The 21,915-nt window shown below is 44.9% G+C and overlaps 2 protein-coding genes and 1 pseudogene across 2 annotated transcripts; 1 reads left to right on the top strand and 2 right to left on the bottom strand.

The window, feature by feature from the left end:
* The window catches only part of LOC105914906, a 5,210-nt pseudogene extending 3,980 nt beyond the window's left edge, over positions 1-1,230 (bottom strand).
* Positions 1,231-1,657: 427 nt separating this feature from the next.
* Positions 1,658-6,744, top strand: LOC101753762 (cycloartenol-C-24-methyltransferase 1). Its single transcript, XM_012848454.2, has 13 exons — positions 1,658-2,409; positions 2,651-2,750; positions 4,335-4,401; positions 4,517-4,590; positions 4,716-4,800; positions 5,060-5,115; positions 5,213-5,267; positions 5,353-5,400; positions 5,508-5,591; positions 5,678-5,878; positions 5,963-6,088; positions 6,194-6,291; positions 6,470-6,744. Exons 2-13 carry the CDS (start codon positions 2,668-2,670, stop codon positions 6,549-6,551), a joined length of 1,059 nt encoding a protein of 352 aa, XP_012703908.1. The 5' UTR covers positions 1,658-2,409; positions 2,651-2,667; the 3' UTR covers positions 6,552-6,744.
* An 11,830-nt stretch (positions 6,745-18,574) lies between these two features.
* LOC101753353 lies at positions 18,575-19,681 on the bottom strand. Its single transcript, XM_004978885.2, has one exon. The coding sequence runs from the start codon at positions 19,540-19,542 to the stop codon at positions 18,781-18,783; it is 762 nt and encodes a 253-aa protein (XP_004978942.1). The 5' UTR covers positions 19,543-19,681; the 3' UTR covers positions 18,575-18,780.
* Between the last annotated feature and the right edge of the window lie 2,234 nt (positions 19,682-21,915).

Below are 21,915 nucleotides of genomic sequence, written 5' to 3'. Positions count from 1 at the left end.
GCAAACTCCACACCATGTGCCGCCGCCCAGCCGACCAGCCACATTAACAACCGGCGCCCCCCCCCCGGCCCCCCCACTCCCACCCAAGTCACCCACGCACCGCCCCTTCCCCTCCCTCTCCTCCGGTGGGCGGCGCCCCCTCCTGGCGCCGATTAGCACCGGTAGTATCAGGCGTCCGGGACGGCCTCATCGTGCCTCCCTCCGCGCCAGTCGATCAAGCGCAATATAGAAGTAGTTTGCCGAGTGCCCAAATTAGGACACTCGGCAAAGAAGGAGTTTGCCGAGGGCCCAAATGTGGGACACTCGGCAAACTCCACACCATGTGCCGCCGCCCAGCCGACCAGCCACATTAACAACCGGCGCCCCCCCCGGCCCCCCCACTCCCACCCAAGTCACCCACGCGCCGCCCCTTCCCCTCCCTCTCCTCCGGTGGGCGGCGCCCCCTCCTGGCCCCGCTCCCCACCGGTGGGATCTGGCAGCCGGGACGGCCTCCTCCCTCCCTCCCTCCGCCGCCAGTCAGATCCGGACGGCTCGAGGGGAGGGGGCCTAGCGGCGGCGCACCCCTGCCCCTCCCCCACCCTCTCCGACGGATCCGGCGGCGCCAGGGCCTTCTCCAGATCCGCATGGGAGGTGGAGCTGGTGGTGGTGGCGGCCGGTGGTGGTGGTGCTGGCGGAGCTGGCGGTGGTGGCGGAACTGGCGGTGGTGGCGGCCGGTGGTGGTGCTGGCGGTGGTGGCTGGCCGGTGGTGGTGGCGACGGCGGCGGAAAAGGTTTTTTTTTATTTTTTTCAAAATTTGGATGCCGAGTGTTTTCTGGCCACTCGGGAAAGACTTTGCCGAGTGCGCGACAGAAAACACTCGGCAAATCTGTGTTTGCCGACTCAAAGTTTGCCGTGTGCCGTTTGCCGAGTGTTACACTCGGCAAACGGTTCGCCGAGTGTATTTTGCCCTTCGCCGAGTGCCCCTGGCACTCGGCAATTTCCCTGTGTCCCGTAGTGCGTGACAATGCCGATGTAATACCTGCATGCGCATGAGGAGGTCGTTCGACTCCTTCCTTCAGAAGCGGTTCTCCACCGTGGCACGCTCCGCGTCCGTGCTGGCGTCAGGGTCGAACTCCCACACCTGCCGGCCATGGAAGCCGCTCAATGTCTGCATCCACTCTCCCCCTCCCTGTGAGGTCTTTAACCTCCACATGCTTGCTACCTATTTAATGCTTATTTGATGTGTTTTCTCAAATGATATGATGATTTTGTACCTCACTATATAGCTGGGATCTTTGACCTGGGTGGTTGCAGGAATTCATTGCGGCAACTGTTCGATTAACTAAGGGCCTGTTTGGATACCCTATGTTAAAATTTAACAAGTGTTAAAGTTTTAACACTCTCAAATAGAGTACTAAAGTTTAACACATTGGGGTGTTTGGATGATGTGTTAAACTTTAACACCTTTGGTGGGAAATGACTCTATTGCCCCCTTATTTATGGCCGGCGGAGAGAGAGGGAGGAGAGAGAAGGGGTAATCTGGGAAAAAGTGGAGGGGACCACTTCTAACACCTTTAGCAAGTTTTAACACCCCCTCCATGTGTTTATGAAAAATAGGGTGTTAAACACCCTACTTTTAACACAAGTGTTTGGATAGGAAAGTGTAAAAAAGTGTTAAAGTCCTTCTAAGCCTAAGAGATGTGTCAAGGGCAGACTCCGTCCGATATGCTAATTAATACCGTCGTATTAAGTTATGATTTGCAGAAACGGTCAAACAAAGTATTATTGGTCGTTTCAGCGCTTGTGGATAAGCCATGGTGATGTCTTTGTCCTGCATGGTATCGATCGTTCGGATAGGTCATGGAGCTGAATGGGTTATTGATGCTCTCTACTGCTCACTGTCTTTTTAATCTTTTGTTGTGGGTGGATGGTTGCTCGTGCCTGCATGGGTGCGACTTCATTTTAGGATTCATGCAAGGTAACGTTGCTTTCGACTCCCATATCGCAACCATGCACCCCTCCATTGCGATGTGCCGGCAGTTTCGAATTGAATGAAAATTATGACTCGGGTGTCGGCAGTTGCGATGTGTTTGCTGACATTTATAATTAGCGATCAATGGCAAAATTTAAGAGTTTCCGATGAGGCCATGCCGCATGTCAGTTAGCTCTTAGCTGCTACATGTCACCAATTATCCTATTAGATGAGTTGGCAATAAATTAGCAAATAAGAGCTAGCCACGCGGTTGAAGATGACACTGTAAGGATGCAGAAAAAACCCCTACTATTTTTTTTTGTGAAAATATAGGACATTTTTGAGCAGTGTGGTTCTGGCTTTCTATAAATAGACTCCCAAGAGCCATCTTAGCCTGCACCTCGTCGAGAAAAACTTCCTTGTAGGAGTATTGAGAAACCAGGCTACTCCAGAATCAGGTAATTAAACTACTGTTTTTTACTCTGCTACAGTAATGGGTCAAATAAAAATCACCGAAACAGAATAAAATTACTAAGGTTACATGCATATGTACACTTACGTCAGAAATTGTTTTTGGAAGGACTAGGCCGTGAAGTGATAGATGTGAAACAATGGAACTCTTTTAAATCGGGCTTGGGAGTTTCATGCATGTACCTCATAATTATTTGTTGTTTATAATTCGTATAATTTTCTTGGCAGAACAAGATCGCCAAGTAATGGCAAAGTCAGGGACTTTAGATCTTGCTCGTGGCATGGGAGGGTCTGTTCGCAAGGAGGATGTCAAATCAACCGTTGATCAGTATTCTATTCTCTCTTTCATTATTCATTCACCCGTGAAACAATTTGGTTAATTTGCTTTCCTTGTCTTATTTTCTAATAAAAAATATCAGACTTTAAAACTTCACTAGCTTGTCACCGAGTTACTTAAATTTGTTAATGAGGTTTGCAACAGTATCAAGAGACGCTATAATCTATATCTATGGAGGTATTAAAATTTGTTACCTTAGTAGCATGTTATAATTTTGGCATATCTTGCAACCTTCTAGAAAATGATAAAAGGACTCATGGTCCATGTAGAGCAGAAATAGACAGTTCAAATTCAGACTAGTTGCACATACACTCATGTGGGTCTTCGATGCATCCTTTGCCGGGGTTAAGGGCTGTCTTGGTAGTGTCCACAGCTTGATCAATAAGCTAAGATGTACTGCTCTCATTTTTTCCAACCATTGTAAATAAAAATCCTCAGAAACCTATACGCTGCTGTCATGTCATGGGAGAAAAAAAAGCTGGATTGACAAAAAAAACTGGGGTGAATCCAGAACTTGCCGAGGCCTCGTGAAGGAGCGTGGTCATACTGAAAGCTTTAAGGACTAAGCCAAAAAATTTAGCCATATACAAAATGACAGCCTATTTAACATGACCAAAATTTTGTTTAGCTACGTTGGGTCACGAACACCTCCATGAAGCCAAAGGCTCAGTCTGGTCCCACCCACGTTTCTGACTCGGCGCTCATTGAGAGGTTGGAGTTAGCATTCACACTGTACTGTTGGTCTTCCACCTCCCTTTCTTCATTCTTCGTCTGTCTATTTCTTTTCTTCTTTCTAACAACCACTAGCCACCGCCAACCAAAGCTATCCCTTTAGGCCCTACCCTTCTCTGATTCCGGTGGCCCAATCCTAATCCTGAAAACTCAACCCCTAACCTCTCTTCTCCGGGAGCAACAGCAGAAGGACGGCTGCACGGTGCACTGAGGCTCGTTCCAATAAGAAAAGAGGGCTCGAAATTTGTTGCTAAGTTTTGAGATGGATGGGTAGGTGGCCTGATAGGGACGCTAGCTAAGGATGTTCTGGACAAATTTGTAGCATTTACACATATTCACAGTGCTATTCCTTCTTGGGACCCATGAATGTATTACAGGCTTTAGAGAATGATAATATTAATGATAGTAACCATTTCCTTTTTCTAGTTTTTCAACTTGCCTTTAATTTGCATACATTTTAGTCATCCTACCACCTCCGTCCCGCAAAGAGTATCTTTTATACTCTAAAATTTATCCCACAAAGAGTGCCCTTTTACCTCCTAGTAAATCTTATCTAATTAAAGCAACACTTACACCAATAATAAAAAGCATATGGAGAAGCACGTAGAGCTAATCAAATGATCAATTGATGTTATTTCTTTGGTTCCAATCCATGTGAATTTATTTAGGATCCAGAAAACTAAACAAACAACAAGATTTTCAATCAAAATTAGTATTAGTTATTAGGGTCAATATAGACATTTTCACCACTACTATAGTGTCTGAAGTTTTCTAAAAGGGCACACTTTTCGGATGGAGGGAATACCTAGCACATTATATGATCGAGTTCTTAATTGTTATCAGGTATGTGAAGTACCACGACCTACATGGAGGTGAAAAGGAATTAAGGAAGTCAAATTATGCTGATTTGGTAGATTTCAATTTCCATTCAACAACATTAATTAGTTAATTATTATTCCCTTAAATGGTTTATTATGGTTTTGGACTCAAAATCGTATATGCACAATTCCTGTTGAATGAATCAGGCAAATAAGTACTATGATCTTGCCACTGGCTTCTACGAATATGGATGGGGCGACTCCTTCCATTTTGCTGGCGGGTCAGCTACGTTACTCGCTCTAGTTAATATTGACATAAGCGCAACCCGTTTCTCTTATTCCTGATGCCAAGTTATCATCACATTTTTAGTAATTCACCTGCTGCGATCCCATGTTTGTATTTCAGTTGGCAGGGTGAGACTTTACGCGAATGCACTAAGCGTCACCAGCATTTTATTGCACTACAACTTGGGCTCAGGAAGGGAATGAAGGTTGGTGGACAACAAAATTGTTTGTCTAATTAACTATAGAGGATATTGAGTAGCATCGCAAAAGATTCAAATGATAGGTGTTACATTCCAAGGAAAGTCTAGGGGCACTTGCTTTTCCCTCTATTACCAGAAATATACAGCCTTAATTATGAAACCTATGGAGTTAATAAAAAGTCTAAACACCTTGTATAAACCCTTACCTTTTGTTTTAGTAATTAGAATATCGTCCATGATAACATAATAAAATCTTTTTTGGCAGGTCCTAGACGTGGGATGTGGAATTGGGGGACCTTTAATAGAAATTGCCCGGTTTAGGTAATGATCAAAATGAAGTTTCATTGCCCAATAAATTAATTAAAACATGGACATCACGTTGAGCATATGAATTTTTGACACTATATATTTATTGTAGCTCAACACTGATAACTGGACTGAACAACAACGACTACCAAATTTCAAGGGGCAAGGTATATATATGAAACATTTTGTTCCAGGAATACAGAAAACGATTATTGCATTTTAGCGTCTTGGCACTTAACATTTTTGTTGCAGGAGCTCATTTTTTCAGCAGGTTTAAGTGAGCAATGCTGCTTCTTGAAGGTATGTTGCAATCTGTAGTTCTCTTATGGTTTTCTTCGTTGCATTTGTTGGTTTTAGCTAGCGAAGGAGAGACAATAATGGCTTATATATCTTCTCTGTAATTGCAGGGGGACTTCATGAACATGCCAATCGCTGATAACACCTTTGAGGCGGCCTATGCATTACAGGCCACCCCTCATGCACCTGATGCAGTATGGCTATGTGCAACATAATTCTATCCAAATCATGAAAATACGTATGTATTGTTGATTATGATTTTTCGTCCGGATTATTGCAGCAAGGCGTCTACAGTGAGATCTATCGAGTGCTGAAACCTGGGAAGTATTTTGCACTAGATGAATGGTGCTTGACCGACTGGTTTGATCCAAGCAATGCTAGACATTTGGCCATCAAGGCTGAGATTGAGCTTGGCGATGGCCTACCTGACATTCGTACCACTCGCCAATGTGTTCAGGCTATGAATGATGCAGGATTCGAGGTACTACACTCTATCATCCAGATACTTTTACCATCAAAGATCCATGTCAACTAGAATGATTTTGTCTCTTTATTATTGAAAAAGGTCATCTTCGCAAAGGATCTTGCTGAAGATTTTCCTTGCCCATGGTACCGGATGATGGATCCCAACAAATTGTCATTGACTAGCTTCCAATGCACACGTCCTGGACGCATCATGACTCGTGCAATTGTAAAACTAAATAAATATCCTTTAAGATAATTTCCTATTTAGTTAAATGATCTACCGTTTTTGGTCTTTGGCATTTAACCGTGTGCACTAATCCTTTTTTCTTAGGTCAATATACTAGAGTTTCTCCATATTGCTCCAGCAGGCAGCGTGGAAATATACAACTTCCTTCAGAGTGCCTCTGAAGGCCTTCTAAAGGGCGGCCGGTAAGTCCGCCTTTCACTTTTATAGAGAGCCAATATATGACTTTTAGCGACGGCCAATGACAGCAAACACTTTCTGATTGGTGCTGCACAAGTAAATAACCAAATTGTCCTCTATAAAAACAAAAACAATTAACCAAATAAAAATTTCATCAAACTGACGGGTGCTACATGATTTCAGGGAAGGGATCTTCACTGCAAATTTCTTTGTCTTGGGCCGCAAACCTCTCAAGGAGACTGAAATTGTGAATGGCAGCCTCTGAGATATTGGCATGGTTGTGCCCCAGCTTCACAGCTACCAGTTACATACAGTGAGTGTTTGTACTAATCAGGATCTAAGAATAACCGAACCCTTTGTTGAACTGAAGAGTTGTCGTATGTAGTTGCTGGGTTGATTTCAAAGAGCTCGTGTACTGTATTGACTATCTGCAATAAAGGTATCTTAATCCAGTTACTTGTCCACAATTTGGAGTATTCGAACAGTTTGAAGCGTAAGTGAATTACCCATATTTTTCTAGGAGCTTAGGATTTTGGGTTGAACTGAATATGATACTAGGGCATGAGGCCTCGAGATAGAATTTTGGCGGTGCTATTAAATAAAGTAATTGCAACTAACTCATGTTTGAGATCCGAGGAAGCCTGCGCTAGCCCAGCTTCTTTTATCAGATTAATCATTTGGATTGAATTACTAAAACAAATCTTTTGGATTGAACTACACTGCTGGAAAATTGAGCATTGGTCCTAGCCCTCAGTACCGGTTGGTTTTTGACCTGGTGCTAATCTGAGCATTAGTACTGGGTCTGATGGCTAGTTCCCTAGGAGCCCCTCGTGACCCCTTTTAGTACCGGTTGGGAGCTTCAACCGATACTAAAGGTCACCCATTAGTACCGGGTGGAGCCTTCACCCGATACTAATGTGCCTAATGGCCTTTAGTATCGGATGGAGGCTCCACCTGGTAATTATGGGTAACCTACCGACTGGAGCTCAAACAACCTGTACTAAAGAGGGTTACCCATCCCTATCTCCTCCGCCTGGACTCATCTTATCTTATCTTCCTAGCCCATCTTATCTTCCTGAACTCACCCTCTCCCTCTGCCTGGACTCCGTCCTCTCCCTTTCTCTCCACCCTCTCCCTCTCCCCTCTACTCTTAGCGCTCCCCCCGGCGACGGCGGCCGGCCCCTCCCTCCCCGGCGCTGGCCGCCGCCTCTCTCACTTCCTCCCTCCCTCCACTTCTCACTCTCAACCCATTGCTGACATGGTGGAGCCCCCGGAGGAAGGTGTGGAGCCCCGACCCTTGGTGGAGATACTCAAGGGAGTACTCGAGAAGTTTACCAGCTATGTGAAGAAGACTGCGGAGTCCATCTCTAAGCAACTACTAGCGATGGTGAAGTCGTTCTACCCACAAGCCAACTTGGCACCTATGGCAGAAGGCATTGCCGAGGACTGCTCTGATGAGCGGATCCAGCAGTACTTGGAGGAGATGGCTCCCATTTCTCAAGAAGTAGCCGGTCAGATAGACCTTGAGTGATCTGCAAAAACAATTGTCTGTAATATAAACAAGTTATGTTAATGCAGATTGTTTGATGTCTTGTCGCAATTTTTGCTTGCTTGTCGACTTGTTTAATTCCTTAGGTTCAGTGCATCTCACGGACTACCTAGATGTTTGCTCGTGCGGTAGTCGTGAGTGTCCATGCACAAGGCTGTTCCTGGGAGCCTCTTCAAATACACTATAGAGTATCTTTTAGGATGTGACTCCTGTTTGTGGAGCTCTAGTACTCATGTATGTGGGTAGTCAAACTCTTCAGTCGAGTAGACTCTTCAGGACTTCATGGTCTGGAGCCTACCTTTGCAACCTATCTGGGTTGTCTGGGTGCTGTGCTCCGAAGATCTGAAAATTGCAAACTTGTTATTACAAGCTGCAACTAGATAGACTTGTCAAGATAAGGACTCGAGTAGTGTAGGTAACTCCCAAGTAGTTTGACGTCTTCTGTCTGCGAAGACCATAAATGGACAGATTTGTCCAAGGAGCTGAATAGCTCGAGATGGTATGCACAGGCTTGCTTTTTACGCAAGTTGCTGCTATCTAATGAGTTGAATAACCTGAAAGATGAGTGTGCAAACTTATGGACACAAGTTGCGAGTGGGCAGAGACTAGTCTTTTGTGACAAATAATAACTCTGCTTTATTTAGATTGTAACTATAGAACCGTGGCCGATAGCCAGTTTACATGAGTATGTAGACAATGGGTAGAATCAACACGAGTGTTCGATGTTCCATGAGTTATCGACTTCTTCACCAGTGAGAGTTTGGAACTTGTACGACCCAGGTCCAGTGACCTTGGAGATGATGTAAGGCCCCTCCCAAAGCGAGTTTAGCTTGTGCAGCCCCTTAGTGTCTTGAATACGGTTGAGGATCGTGTCGCCTGTGTTCAACGAACGTTCTTTGATGTTGCGATCGTGGTAGCGGCAGATTCCTTCAAGGTATCTTGCTGACTGGACGAGTGCTTCACAGCGAGCTTCTTCAAGGTTGTCTATATGAAGATGCCTTGTTTGTTCAGCTGCACCTTCCTCGTATTGCTCAACTACTGGAGATTTCCACGTGACATCAGTAGGAAGGATGGGCGAGTGCCTTGTAGGTTTGCACGGTTGTGTGCAAAGCCCCAGAGGACATTGGGTAGCTACTTGAGCCACTTGCCTCCTTCGGTGTTACCAATATCATGTAGTCTTTTCTTGAGAGCTTCAAATACCATCCAGTTGGCACGCTCAACCTGGCCGTTGGCCTACGGATGAGCGACAGAGACGTACCGAACGTCGATCCCATTATTCTCACAGTACTCCCAGAACTTGTGATTGTTGAAATTTGAGCCCAGATCCATGATGATGCGATCTGGGTTTGTTTTGCCAAAAGCGACTAGTGTAGGTCCTTACTTTCAATATTTTAGCCACAAGTTCTACTGTTGTTCACCATTCTAAGTTAGTAGCTATACTAAACAAGCATAGTTTTCCAAGCAATTAGTGCAAATAACCCTATTAGATCGTCATCATCTTTCATTCTTACTCAGTGTAGCATAACGATCAAGTAGTCCCAAACTGTGAGAGGCAGACGAACCGGTTTGAATTTCTTAACCATGCATGGTGAACCTAATCTCACGACATCCGCACACCATGAAGGGTCACTTCACTTATCGGCCATCCCCATCAATTCCTAGACCCGTGTCGGGCCCACTTCCATTGATACAAGGCTCCACAGACCCGACCTCTGCCATTCTATGACTGCTCTTGTCACCACATGCGGTCGCAAGGGAACTTCATTCCAGAGACAGTGGAATGAACCGCTCACATCCTGGTTCAATCAGGTACTAGGCTTCCTCATCCCATACTAGGTATGAGATTAGTACTTTCAAGCACTTGATCACGAACACCATCACTTTTCGACCTTAATCCAATTTCATGTAGACAGACGGGGCAATCCACCGACCACCAAAATAGTTCATAGAGCCCTGCCCTGTCCATCATCCTTATAGTTGTTGCAAAAAGAAAGCAAGCAATTCCTATAACTCGCGAGTGACAAGAAATCACTCGACTTTTACCGAGTCCTATTTAAGCAAAGTAGCTACTCGAGATCATGTCATACTAGTATTCAGAATAAAGGAACCTAGGATTATGCAACTAGAGTTTCCAAACAACTCTTGTAAATGTAAATGCACACACATAACAACAGAAGGCATGCGCAAGTTTAGAAAAATCGGGTTATGCTCCGGGGCTTGCCTTCAATCAGGGTAGTAGCGAACTGGTCCTCGGCGTGCACGGGCTCGACTCTTGTAGGTGGCGGCTCAGCTATGGCTCCTTCTTCGGGCACCGGGTGTAGCTCGTATGTGCCGTCAGCGAAGTTCAACTCTACATGAGATGCAATGCAAGGGTAAGACACTTAGACGGTGATTTCAACAGTATTTGCAAGGATTTAAACTCAAAACTATAGAAAAACTATAGGAAAAGGTGTGAAACCCACTTTATTGGATTCTACTCAGAACCAGGATTCCAACCAAAGTGATTTCACATTTTTCTAATTTTTCCTCAATTTAAGATGTAATTTCCAAGTTTCTATCAATTTAAAACGAGTTAAAAGAGTCGGATCGGGGAAAACTTACAATCTAACCCTTAGACTTAAGGAATAACTATACCAGGATCCTCAGATTTACACAGAGAAGTCCTCGGAATTTAACACAGATACCCTTGGTCTAAAGAAAAGACACAACCAAGCCCTCGGCCGAGGCGGACAACACTCGGGCGAGGCAGATAGCACTCGGGTGAGGCGGACAAGGTCTGGTCACTTTCGTGGATGACTCAGAGTCGGGAAGAGCTGGAAAGGGGTCGGCAGCTCACCTCCGGTCCTACTAACGAGGTCTTAGGGTTGGGAAGAAACAAGCCGAGGCGGAACGGCGGAAGGCGGTAAGTTTCGGGCGGCGGCGATCCGGCGAGACAGAGGCCTTGAAGGCTCCTTGAGCAGGTTGGCGAGCTCCAGATGACCAACACAAAGCTGACGGTGAAGGAGTCGTGGTGCGGGGCTGGCCTAAGTGGCAGCTCCAAGTGCGGCGGTGAGTGCGGTGGAGAAAAACAGAGCAGGTAGTGCGGCAATGGCGGTGGTGGCAAAGGGAACTCCGGTAAGTGGCTTCGGTACCTTTTTATAGATGCACGGAAGTGTTTGGAGGAAGAAAACGAGCTCGAGTGAGTGAGAGGATAAGATCGAGGGAGAGGAAGTGCTCTGTCGCGGCGGCGATTGGTCGGCGCCTCCATTGGCGAGCTCGGACGAAATCTTGCCCTGGTTGGGCAGCAAGGATTTGGGGCTGGGGGCAAAGCAGGTTTGCTGGGCACGCGGATCTGCTAGGTCTATGCGCGTGTGTGGTCGCGGCCTTTAATGGTGGCAGCGCCATTGGCGGACAGGAGGGAGGGAAGGGCACTGCAGGGAGGGCGCTGCAGGTGAGGTGACAGGGCGAGCGGTGTGACGCGAGCATGCGCGAGACTAGTGGCTCTGCCGGGGCATGCTACTGGCGAGGTGGGGGAAGGAGCTGTCACTTCCTGCGTGGCGGTTGGCGGAGGCAGCAGCGTCGTGGGGCGCGCACGCGGGCAACGCGATTGGGGTGTGACGGGTGGGCCGGAAGGCGTTGAGGCGCGCGACCGGAGATCCGGGTGGGGCAGATGCGCACGGGAGGTGAGGCGGCACCACCGTGGTAGCGGCCGGTCTTCGGTCGTAGAGTGGCCGGGGCGATGGCGAAGCTACGGGCAGTGCGCCTGGCGCGATCGGCGAGGCCTCGGGCGAGACAAAATGGGACAGAGCGGAGGACCGCGGGTCGACGTCGCGCGCGACTGGGGAGCGAGGTGCGTCGACCCATCTTGTCGCGGCCAGCGGCTGGGCGAGGCGGCGCTCGCCAGCGAGGTCACGCCACGCGGCGGCGGCACTTTGGAGCGCGGTGCACGCGCGCTCTGGCGTTGTCTGGCCGACGGATCCGCGAGATCCTTTGCCGGGCCCATCTTCAAGCGTCTTGATCTCCTGATTTTCAAACTGCGTCACGTTGACTCCCTTTACAAGAGTTGTAGTACACAGATCAAGGTCCAACTTTTGTAATTTGACCGAGTTCAAAAACATTGTGGATTTGGAGATTCAAAGCTCCAAAGTTTGGAGGAATGCCGGTTTCCGAGACTTAGAGAAAAACGGTTGCTTGGCTGGTTTTTAGGGTTCGGGGCTGACTTGAGCTGCAGATCTGGGAAGCTTCGAAGGTGAATTGAACCAAGGTCCAATTAGCAAAGTTGTTGTAGGAACTTAGTTCTCCAACTTTTACAAAGGGACTTTCTGTTGTTCTGCTCAACTTTCAAAAGATAAACCCGCCCTAAGGCGCCAGGTCGGGCTGATCCAGACTTAGCTGGAATTGCTAAAGGAGGCTGAGTTGACCAAACTAGGGGACTTTGACCTGAATTTTGGACAAAACAACACAAATTGGTATACCGGATTTTTGATGGGCTTCTTGTGAGGGGAAAAATGGTACTTCCACTTGCCTGAAAGTTGCCAAAGCTCTTCTTTAAGCACAAAGGACTTGTTCTTACGATTAAAACACCGTTTAAGCACCCAGGTGTTACACCTTCTTGTTATTGCATTGGAAGCATGGACAACATACGAACCCATTTTCTAGCTTGTTCGCTTTTGCTACTTCGAGAAAATAATGCAAGCCATTAGTAAACACCTTGCTGCGTCTGTCTGCATTATACATCCATTGCCGGTCCACCTGCATCGTATTATGTATGAAAATGGATTACACTTGAAAATGGATTACGCGTGAAAATGGATTACATTGAAAATTGATTACGAATGAAAATGGATTACAATTGAAAATGGATTACGCGTGAAAATGGATTACACTAAAAATTGATTACGCATGAAAATGGATTACAATTAAAAATGGATTACGCGTGAAAATGGATTACACTTGAAAATTGATTACACATGAAAATGGATTCACGATTGAAAGCATGTCAAAAGTTGTTGTGCAAATAATACTGAAAGTTTATATATAGATACATATACACATATTTAAATTAAAGATTGAAACAACATGATACACTACGACAAGCCATCCACTGGTTATTATCTAGGAGGACTTTAAGCATCCTTGGATGGTGAAGACGAAGGTTCCACTGACCCTACCTCATCCTGTGGTTTATTTGTGCCGCCTGAAATGGTAGTACTAAGTGGACGTGAAACACTCGGGACTGACAGTGTAGCATAACGACCACCAAAAGGAGGTTCCTAACCCGCCGCAATAGCTTCTTCATGACGTTTCTGCAAATAACGAAGCATTGCTTTCTCCAACATGCTCATTTTCTTCGACTTATCCAGAGGGCCAACTATAATTTTCCCCTTGCTGAAAGAGGAACGACGATCGCCCCCACCATCGCCACTTAGCAAAAATTCTCGGCGAGCATGTTCTCAACTAGGCGGCACCGTACTTGTTGAACTTGAAGACCGTGATCATCTATATACAAAAATTCTTACCTTAGCATTGCAGAAGTTGTTGAACTTGAAGACCGTGATCATCTCGGCGAGCATGTTCTCAACTAGGCGGCACCGTACTTCATCATGGAAGAGCTTCAATTTTACGAGAAAGGGGACACAGTCTTCCATGATGTCTGTTGCCGCACTTTCTCGTAAAATTGAAGCTCCTCCTTGACGTCCTTTGCTGCTCCATGGAGAACATGCTTACCGATATGAACACGGTATGCCTGCAGAACTTGTTGAACTTGAAGACCATGATCATCCGGCGAGCATGTTCTCAACTGGGCGGCATCGCACTTCGTCATGGAAGAGGTTCGATTCTACAAAAAAGGGGACACGGTCTTCCACAATGTCCGTATCCACTATTTCTCGTAGAATCGGACCTCCTCCTTAACATACGTTGCTGCTCGGCAGAGAACATTCTCGCCGAGATGAACATGGTATGCAAGTTTAACAAGTATGGATTTGAAAAACCATATTAAATTTGATAAGATAAACCGTCTAGACAAGGGTAGCATCATTCTTAAACCACTTCAAGGATATATACTATATATGACACATCAATCTCCCTCACATTGTAGCTCAAAATACCTCTCCATTTTCTACTTCACATTCTAGCAAATAAACTATCCATCTCCAAAGCATAAATCAAAGCGTAACACGAGGATGAAGTAGCAAACCTTCACAATACTTTGGATGAGTAAAATTCCCATGAAAATGAGGGGAAAAAATTCGGGCAGCACCTCCCTTGCTTCGGCACCACCGGAGAGTAGGTGATGCTCAGCTCTCTGTCTTTGTGGTGGACTGGTTCAGGCTGGAGGAGGAAGAAATGCCTCTGTCTTGGTATATAATGGGGGATGAGTTTTTATCCCGGTTAAAAACTCCAACCGAGACAAAAAGGAACACCTTTTATCCCGGTTGAAAGTTTACTTCCGGTTGGAATCTCCAACCGGGACAAAAGGGTCACCCCACTGACACCCCGGAACTAGCCGTTCCTCTTTAGTCCTGGTTGCACATACCAACCGGGAGTAAATCATCCCTCCATTCTTGCCTCCCGTGGCGCACCCCCTTTTCTCTCGGGCCTACTTTAAACCGGGATAAAAGGGGGCACATTGAAAGTCAGTTCTCTACCATTGGGAATTAGTTCAGTCTTAAACTTACCGTGCAAGAAACAAGCTAAGATTCTATTTTATCAATTTTTTTTATGTTGATATACTCATTCTAAGAAACAGCAAAACCAACTTGGATAGATTATTATTGAAGTTCTAGAGCCTTAAAACAATTATGATCCCGTATACACAGAAGCAAAAAAAAAACATATCTTCAATCAAAGGCATTTCATTTGACAGTTCAAAGAAAATAGTATTCATGTGATAAATTACTTGCACGTACCATCGAGGGAGGATAGTGTTGTATGGGGATGAGCGAGGCGAGCCTTGCGCGCAGAGGGCCTTCATCTGCTGCCTCCTCCGTCTCTCAATCTCCTTCCTTTGCACCGCCCCCATCACCGTATGTTGTTGCCGCTGCTGCTCCAACTAACATGTATGCTAGTTATTCTAATCCCAGCGGCAAACTGATCTGAGGACCACCATCACCAGCTCACAAATAAATAGTATTCTTTACACTCTAATTTCAACTTCCGGTTCAGTAATATCCGTGAAAAGAAAAGGGCGCCATCGAATAAAATATTCCAATCATAAAAAATGTGAATCACATTAATAAGTAGTCGGACCAGGCAAATTAAACGACTATATAGAATGATGAACATATATAAGTGCTCCAAAAAAACTGAGGCCTAATATAGAACCTTACTGGCAATCACAAGGAATCCAATGTCCATGGTAGGCATAGAACAACTATACGAGACAAAAATTAGCATGAGTTTCGTTAGATGCTTCATGCTTGTTAATTAAATTAACCGCAATCACGGTGCAGGTAAAAAAAAGATAGAACAGTTTCTTTACTTCCTTGTTGCAGGGCAAGCCAGGAAGGCTCGTGCCAACAAGTGACCTATAGACTCACGGCTCCCTTAATAAACCTGTCTGAGTTAGGGAAGAACCACCTCAGCACAAAGCACAAATCGAATTTTATAGGATGGCATATGAAGCTAGAAAAATCAGGTGTGAGAGGACAGAGAAACACTCGAGTTCAAAGTACGATAAGTAGGCGTTAATATACTTTTTAAAAATTTGGTCAAAGCTAGACAAATTTGACTTTGGACGAAACTGAAATGGCCAACAATTGAGAACAAAGGGAGTACAAACATAGTTTCCCCCAATAAGTAGAAGCTCTTGCCTAATGAGTAATGACACGTATAATATTTTTTTGACCTCTCAATTGGCATCTGTAACACCTAAAGGCTGCACGCGATATCCTGTTAACCAGGAGGCCAGGACATCATCATGATCCACGTTAAGACTACGCGGTAATGAACTGAAAGGTTCTTTGAACTAGTAAAAGTTGAATTTCTCCGAAGACTTTCGAGGCAAGAGAATAGGTCAATTTCTCTACAATTCCTTTATCATGCAGCTGTTCGATGCCGTATGCAACGAAAAATACTAAACACTGTATTGTTGCTACCATAAATTATGCTTTCAATAATATAAATAGGGAGGGTGATCACATTGTTAGCTTAGGCTAGGTTACATATTCAAGCTACTATTAAATTGCATTACTAGAAAACTCTTCATCCGTGTTGGGTCATCTGTACCCACGAAATTGGGCTGGCATAGTTAAGTCATCTGCGTTAACTCAAAATAGAAGCAGGCATGTATAAATTCGTAATGTATTATCCATCCGTACTATACCCTGTGGACAGTTTGTAGTGGCTCTTGTTATGATCCTCACGGATAATACGTAAGTGCTCTTAACAAGAGCTAGCACAAGTATTATGTAAGGTATCTAGTGTCAACTCTTATTGAGAGCCGACATGAATAATACTTTCTCACATTTCTAATTAGAGCTTAAACTTTTTTTTTGGAAATCTTAAATTTTTCTTGTGGCGTATGGAGATAAACTTTTATACCAAAATGTACATTTCAACGAGAACTTCAACTTTCTCACTGAAACTTTAAGTTGCACTACGCTCCAATGTTGAATTCAAGAGACGACCATTAATTTTCGCATTAGAATGTGGTGACATAGGTAAGCCCTCCCTGGCCAATGCACAAAGAGTAGAATGCACAAATGGTGGCACAAATTAGAATGCACAAAGAGTAGCATAGGCTAGTGAAAAAAATATAGCAAATCCTGAATTTATTGTTGAAAATGAAATATATATTCACACACGTGGTAGAGCTTGTGGCATGTTGTGCACTTACGTATATGCTACGTATCATCAATGAAAGATCAGCGCTGCTATGCCAGACGTCTGATAGGAAATTTTCCGTTGAACGGTCCGTGACAGCATGAAGAAACAGAGGCTGCAATATTTAAAAAATAACTTTTGCAACAACTAGAAATATACGATAAAAATAACAGCTTTTGATCACATGAGATTCTAAGAAAAATAAATTTCCACGGCAACAAATGAAGATGTTCCAAGCAACATTCAACTCGAATCCCCCTTTTTATCCTAGAACTAGAACTTTGGAATTCATCTATTGAAATATCTGAGAACACCCGTGCAACATAAAAAAAGCCTAACATAACAAGATATATCACTTGTTTCAACATCAACAAAAATAATATATTGCAACACCAAGAAAAAAAAATCTATTGTAACATTTGCAACATGATACAACAAGATTTTCAAATCTCTATTGCAATATCTCAAAATCTCTGCTGCAACATGGAACAACCACAGTTCAAGCCAACAATGTTGTGGAAAGTCACTGGACCACCGGTGGGGACGAGGCAGCACGACGCGGGGGAGGCAGCCACGAGGGCCGCCACCAGTTGGGGAGCGCCACCGCAAGTGACGACGAGGCAGCAGGGCATGCAGGAGGCAGCTGCGAGTGCCACTGCTAATGGCAAAAAGGCAGCATGGCGTTGGGGAGGGAACTGCGAGGGGTGAGCGCGCCACCGGTAAGGCAGCTGCGAGCGCTGCTGCCGGTTGAATGAGCGAGCTGCAAGCTGCAACCTTGTCATCGTCTATCGCGTGTGAGCGAGAGGAGCAGCTTCTCATGGAAGGAATGCTCAGAGGAGAGGGCAACGAAAGGATAAGAACGGGTAAGAACTCGTGAAGAAACGTGTGGTGGAGCGGCATCCTTTTTTTCCCGTGGTTTGGCGTCCGGTATTTTCGCCGCACGTCAGATGGCCGGCCTGTAACATTACCGATAAAAGATACTAGGCTCAGTGTATTGTTGCTAAGCTGTCCCTATTAACCAGGAGTCTAGGTCAGGATGATAATTCATAACCTGGAGTCCAGGACATTATCGTGTTGCTAAGAAAACCTGACGATGAACAAAACGATCTGTTATTAGGGGAGAACAGGTCAAGAGTCTACGCAGATCTTTTATTTTAATATAAGCTGTTAGAATTTGAGCTTCCGTCTGCGCGTACACTAACCATATATATATTCATATTTGATGCCGTACGCAACAAAAGATAATAGACACACAATGCTGTTTATGATTGACAATGCTGTTTATGATTGCGACAATATATAAATTGGGAGACGCGGACCCATCTGCAAAGTGATTGGGCGACATTTATTTTTGCTTAAGGGTAATTTACCTAGTCAATTCAAACAAAAGATCAGTGGAAACTATGCTCCCCAAAAGGCCCTCATTGGTCATAAACACCTGGCTTGTAGTCTTGTACTAAATGAAAACATCGAGTGAACATGTAATTTACTGTTGGAGTGAAATAATACATGGCCCGCGATGTTGGAGTGAAAACATCGAGTGAACATGTAATCTTTATTCTTATACTCTCAAAATGTACACTCGGCATCCTAACTTGGGTGCGGATATTGTCTACATCCCTATATTTAGCGCCCTAACTTAAGTTCGGATGTTGTTTAGGCCCCTATATTTTTAAAATGGTGGTCTCAGCTCTTACACTTAGTTTCACATGTCATCCGGGTCAAAATGGGCTTGGACCCCTCGTCGCATTCATGTGGCTGATATCTCCACTCTTCTCTCCATTCTATTGCTATGTTTCTCCCTCCCCCCACCTTGATGACATAGGTGACACTCGAAGCCAGGTTTAAGCCATCAAATCTGCCGTTTGGCATAAGGGACCTATAGATGATATAGCGTGCCATATGTTTTACTTTTATATTTTGTGAGTGAATCATATATCACAAGCGAAACGGATTCGAAATAAAGGCATCAACACAAAGATACATCAATAAACCTGAAGGAAATATGAAAACATTAAATCAAGCAATCCTACAGTAAAAACCATTACTCTATACATCATTATACAATGCAAGCAAGCATCCCATGTCCGTCCTTGTTTCCTCTATGGATCATGTCCAAGAAAGAGGCTCACGATTGTCACTACGATGATGACACAGCCGAGACCACCTCAACGATCTTGGTAATATTCTCGAGGCCACGGATGCCCAGCTCAACCCCGCTACCGCTCCCCGCATTCCCTGTCGGCGATCGCCTCCGCAGCATTCCCTCCATGATCGTCACGCTCGCCTCGACGACACCGCCGCCGACGCCGTCCTTGTAGTCCTGCTCCCAGCTCATCACAGCGATCTTCTTCATGCACGCCACGTGAAGGTACCCGGTCACGCCGTCATAGCACCACCGGTACGCCCAGAACCTCTTGCTCGACGACGAGCTCTGCCGCCGCCCCTGCTTCTCGCCGCAGACGATGCACCGGAGTTCGGCCTCGCCGCAGAGCTTGAGCAGGTGCCCGCCATGGACCACGCTCTCCATCCTCAGTGCCGCGCAGCACGGGTGGAGGTCCAGGTCCCTGTCGAAGCAGTGGTAGACGAGGCCGCGCGCACGGTCGCCGCAGGCGTCGCAGTAGGTGGCGTCGACGGGCGGCGGCGCCGACGGGAGGAGCTCGAACTCGACGTCGCCGCCGAAGAGGGGGTGCTTCAGGGTGGGCGATGACAGAGCGCAGGTCGTGTGGAGGTCGAAGTCGCAGCCGGCGTCGCAGCTGTACCGGCGCTCCTTTCCGCCGCCGGGCTCCTTGCAGCCATCGCACCGGAACGGCGGGCCGTCGGTGGTGACCTGCAGCTTGAGCTTGTGCGCAGGGTGGGCGTCGCTGGAGATCACCGCTGGGGGCTCCTCGTACAGCTTCATTTTTGCCTTGATTTCTTTTGATTCTTGTTCTCTGCTTGTAACTCTATTCAGTATTGTTTCTGATGAGCTGTGGACAAGATTATTTCTGCAAGCAAACCGAATTATTTGAACCCACGAAAGAACTTTTTTCTTGGTTAAGTTTTCGTAGCTAATGGGTGTCTAATGTTCCTCTACTAAGTGCATATATAAGCTACTAAGTTACTTGACTAGGTCAAGAGTCAAGACGCGTCTGGCACAGTGTCCTCCATTTCTTCGAACGTGGTCCGTCCTTACATACTCCCTCGATCCTAAATTGTAGGTATTTTAGCATTTATAGAATCATACATCTTACTATGCACCTAGATATATACTCTAGATACATAGTAAAATTATAAATCTAGAAATGTCAAAACAATCTACAATTTGCGACGGAGAGAGTAGAGTGTATGACAACTAATTAAGGATTTGTTTTATTTGCTTAAGGTTCGCTTTGTATCTTCATGTTTGGCTGGGTCCCTGTGTATCTTCATGTTTGTCTAGCTTGCTTGATTTTTGTTTCGTCTCCACCTGCAACTCTACTCGTATTATTTCTGATCAGAAGACAAGATTAAGATATGCACATAACCAGGAACAAACTAAGAATTCATCAAGAAATCTGATTACATCCCTAAAAAAAAAGAAATTTGATTATCTTCTACGTGTATCCTGAAAATATATACAGCTCTATTTGCTGAACCCAAGAAACATCTGAACTTTTATAATTTTTCCAAGTCAGTAGTGCTAATGGGATTATACTGTTATACTCTATGTGCATACATAGGCCGGCCGTGGATGCTTAGGTACTTGACGTATACTGACTTCATTAGTACTCTGATTCAGTTTTAATATAAGACGTTTATGAAGCTTGTCCTGAACGTGTTATATTTAAATCAGCGGAGGCAACTAACTAGTATAGCTTGAACTTTTAAAGGTAAAAAACGAGGGAGTATTTTTCTTTGAGAATTTGTGCTTGTTTACCTTCCATCTAGATTGTAAGCAATAATATATAGTGGTGTAAGACGTGGGAATCATTCTCATAAGCATTATATTCCGTACAGGTCTTTTGCCATAGTCAACCTGATCCACATCCACGCGTGTAGCTTGTAAAAGTGGTGAAGTGCGTAACCTAAGGTGATTAGATGATGATAATCAAATAAAGATTAGATGATCTCCATGTTTAATGAATCAACTTCATCTTCAAGGAAGCTATAACTGTAAACTAGTCCTGGCGAGAAACTAGTATCAATCGTGGAGCTATCATAACTAAATACATGTTAAAGATACATTCTGTCTATACTCAAACTCTTACAGCTGTAATGCCCCAGGTTCTTGGAGCTCATTAGGCAGAGTGTATAGGGTAGACGTGGGGCTACAAACGTGCCAAATGTATCATTATGTGCCACAAGCCAATAATTCTCTAGCATACTACACTACTACATAATGTGCCATCTGGTTTTGGGTGGGCCGGCAGTGATGGGTCTTCACCACCAGGCCTAATGGCTGCGCACGGTAGTGCGTGTGTCAGAGTATATAATCGGCAGTGATGCCCCCCTTCACCGCCGGCTCATAATTAAAACCAGCAGTGAAGGTATCACCACCGGTTTTTTAAATGAGCCGGCGGTGAAGTGCCCTATCACCGCTGGCTCGTAATAAGAGCCGGCGGTGATAGACTTGCACATTACAAAACCCCCTTCTCCCCTCCTCTTCCTTATTCCACCCGACACCCTTCTCTCCTTCCTCCATTGTTGTGGCCATTTTTCTTCCAATTGCTTAAGAAAACTCTGATTTTTTAAGGAGACACATTAATATCTTATTTTAAGGTTGGCTAGTATTAATATCTTATTACTAGCAATCCTTTAAATTCTTAGCTTGTTTCTTTGGCTAGTTTTTGAAATTTGGCATGAATTTGATGAAGTGGCTTTCCTGCTTCTTTTTAGAGCTCATTTGTGGTGGAATTTCAATGGAGTGAGCCAAAATTTGAAGGTTGCTCATTACCATCTTGCTTGAAGGTTAGTATCTTGCTCATGACTCCATGTATGCTTAGTTAGATTATTGCAAAATTGAGAAAATGTGATGGAGAGGCTCTTTCTTGACTCTAGGCTAATTTTGAGAATTTTTTTGATGGATGCTCCAAAAGTTTGAAGTTATCACAAAACCCCCACATGATTTAAGGTTAGTGAATGTAGCCTCTTTTGAATTTGGTACCTTCTATGCTTTTGCAAAATTATGAAAAATGTGATAGAGAGGGTCTTTCTTATCTATAGGATATTTTTAGGAATTTCTTCATGGATGCCACAAAAGTGTGAAGTTAGCACAAAAACTCATGTGATTCAAGGTGTGTTTGAAAATTCTTTT

Source organism: Setaria italica, chromosome VIII (genome assembly GCF_000263155.2).
Source record: "Setaria italica strain Yugu1 chromosome VIII, Setaria_italica_v2.0, whole genome shotgun sequence".
Lineage (NCBI taxonomy): Eukaryota > Viridiplantae > Streptophyta > Magnoliopsida > Poales > Poaceae > Setaria > Setaria italica.
Note: the sequence above shows the minus strand (reverse complement) of the source record. Positions and strands in the feature narration are given on the sequence as shown.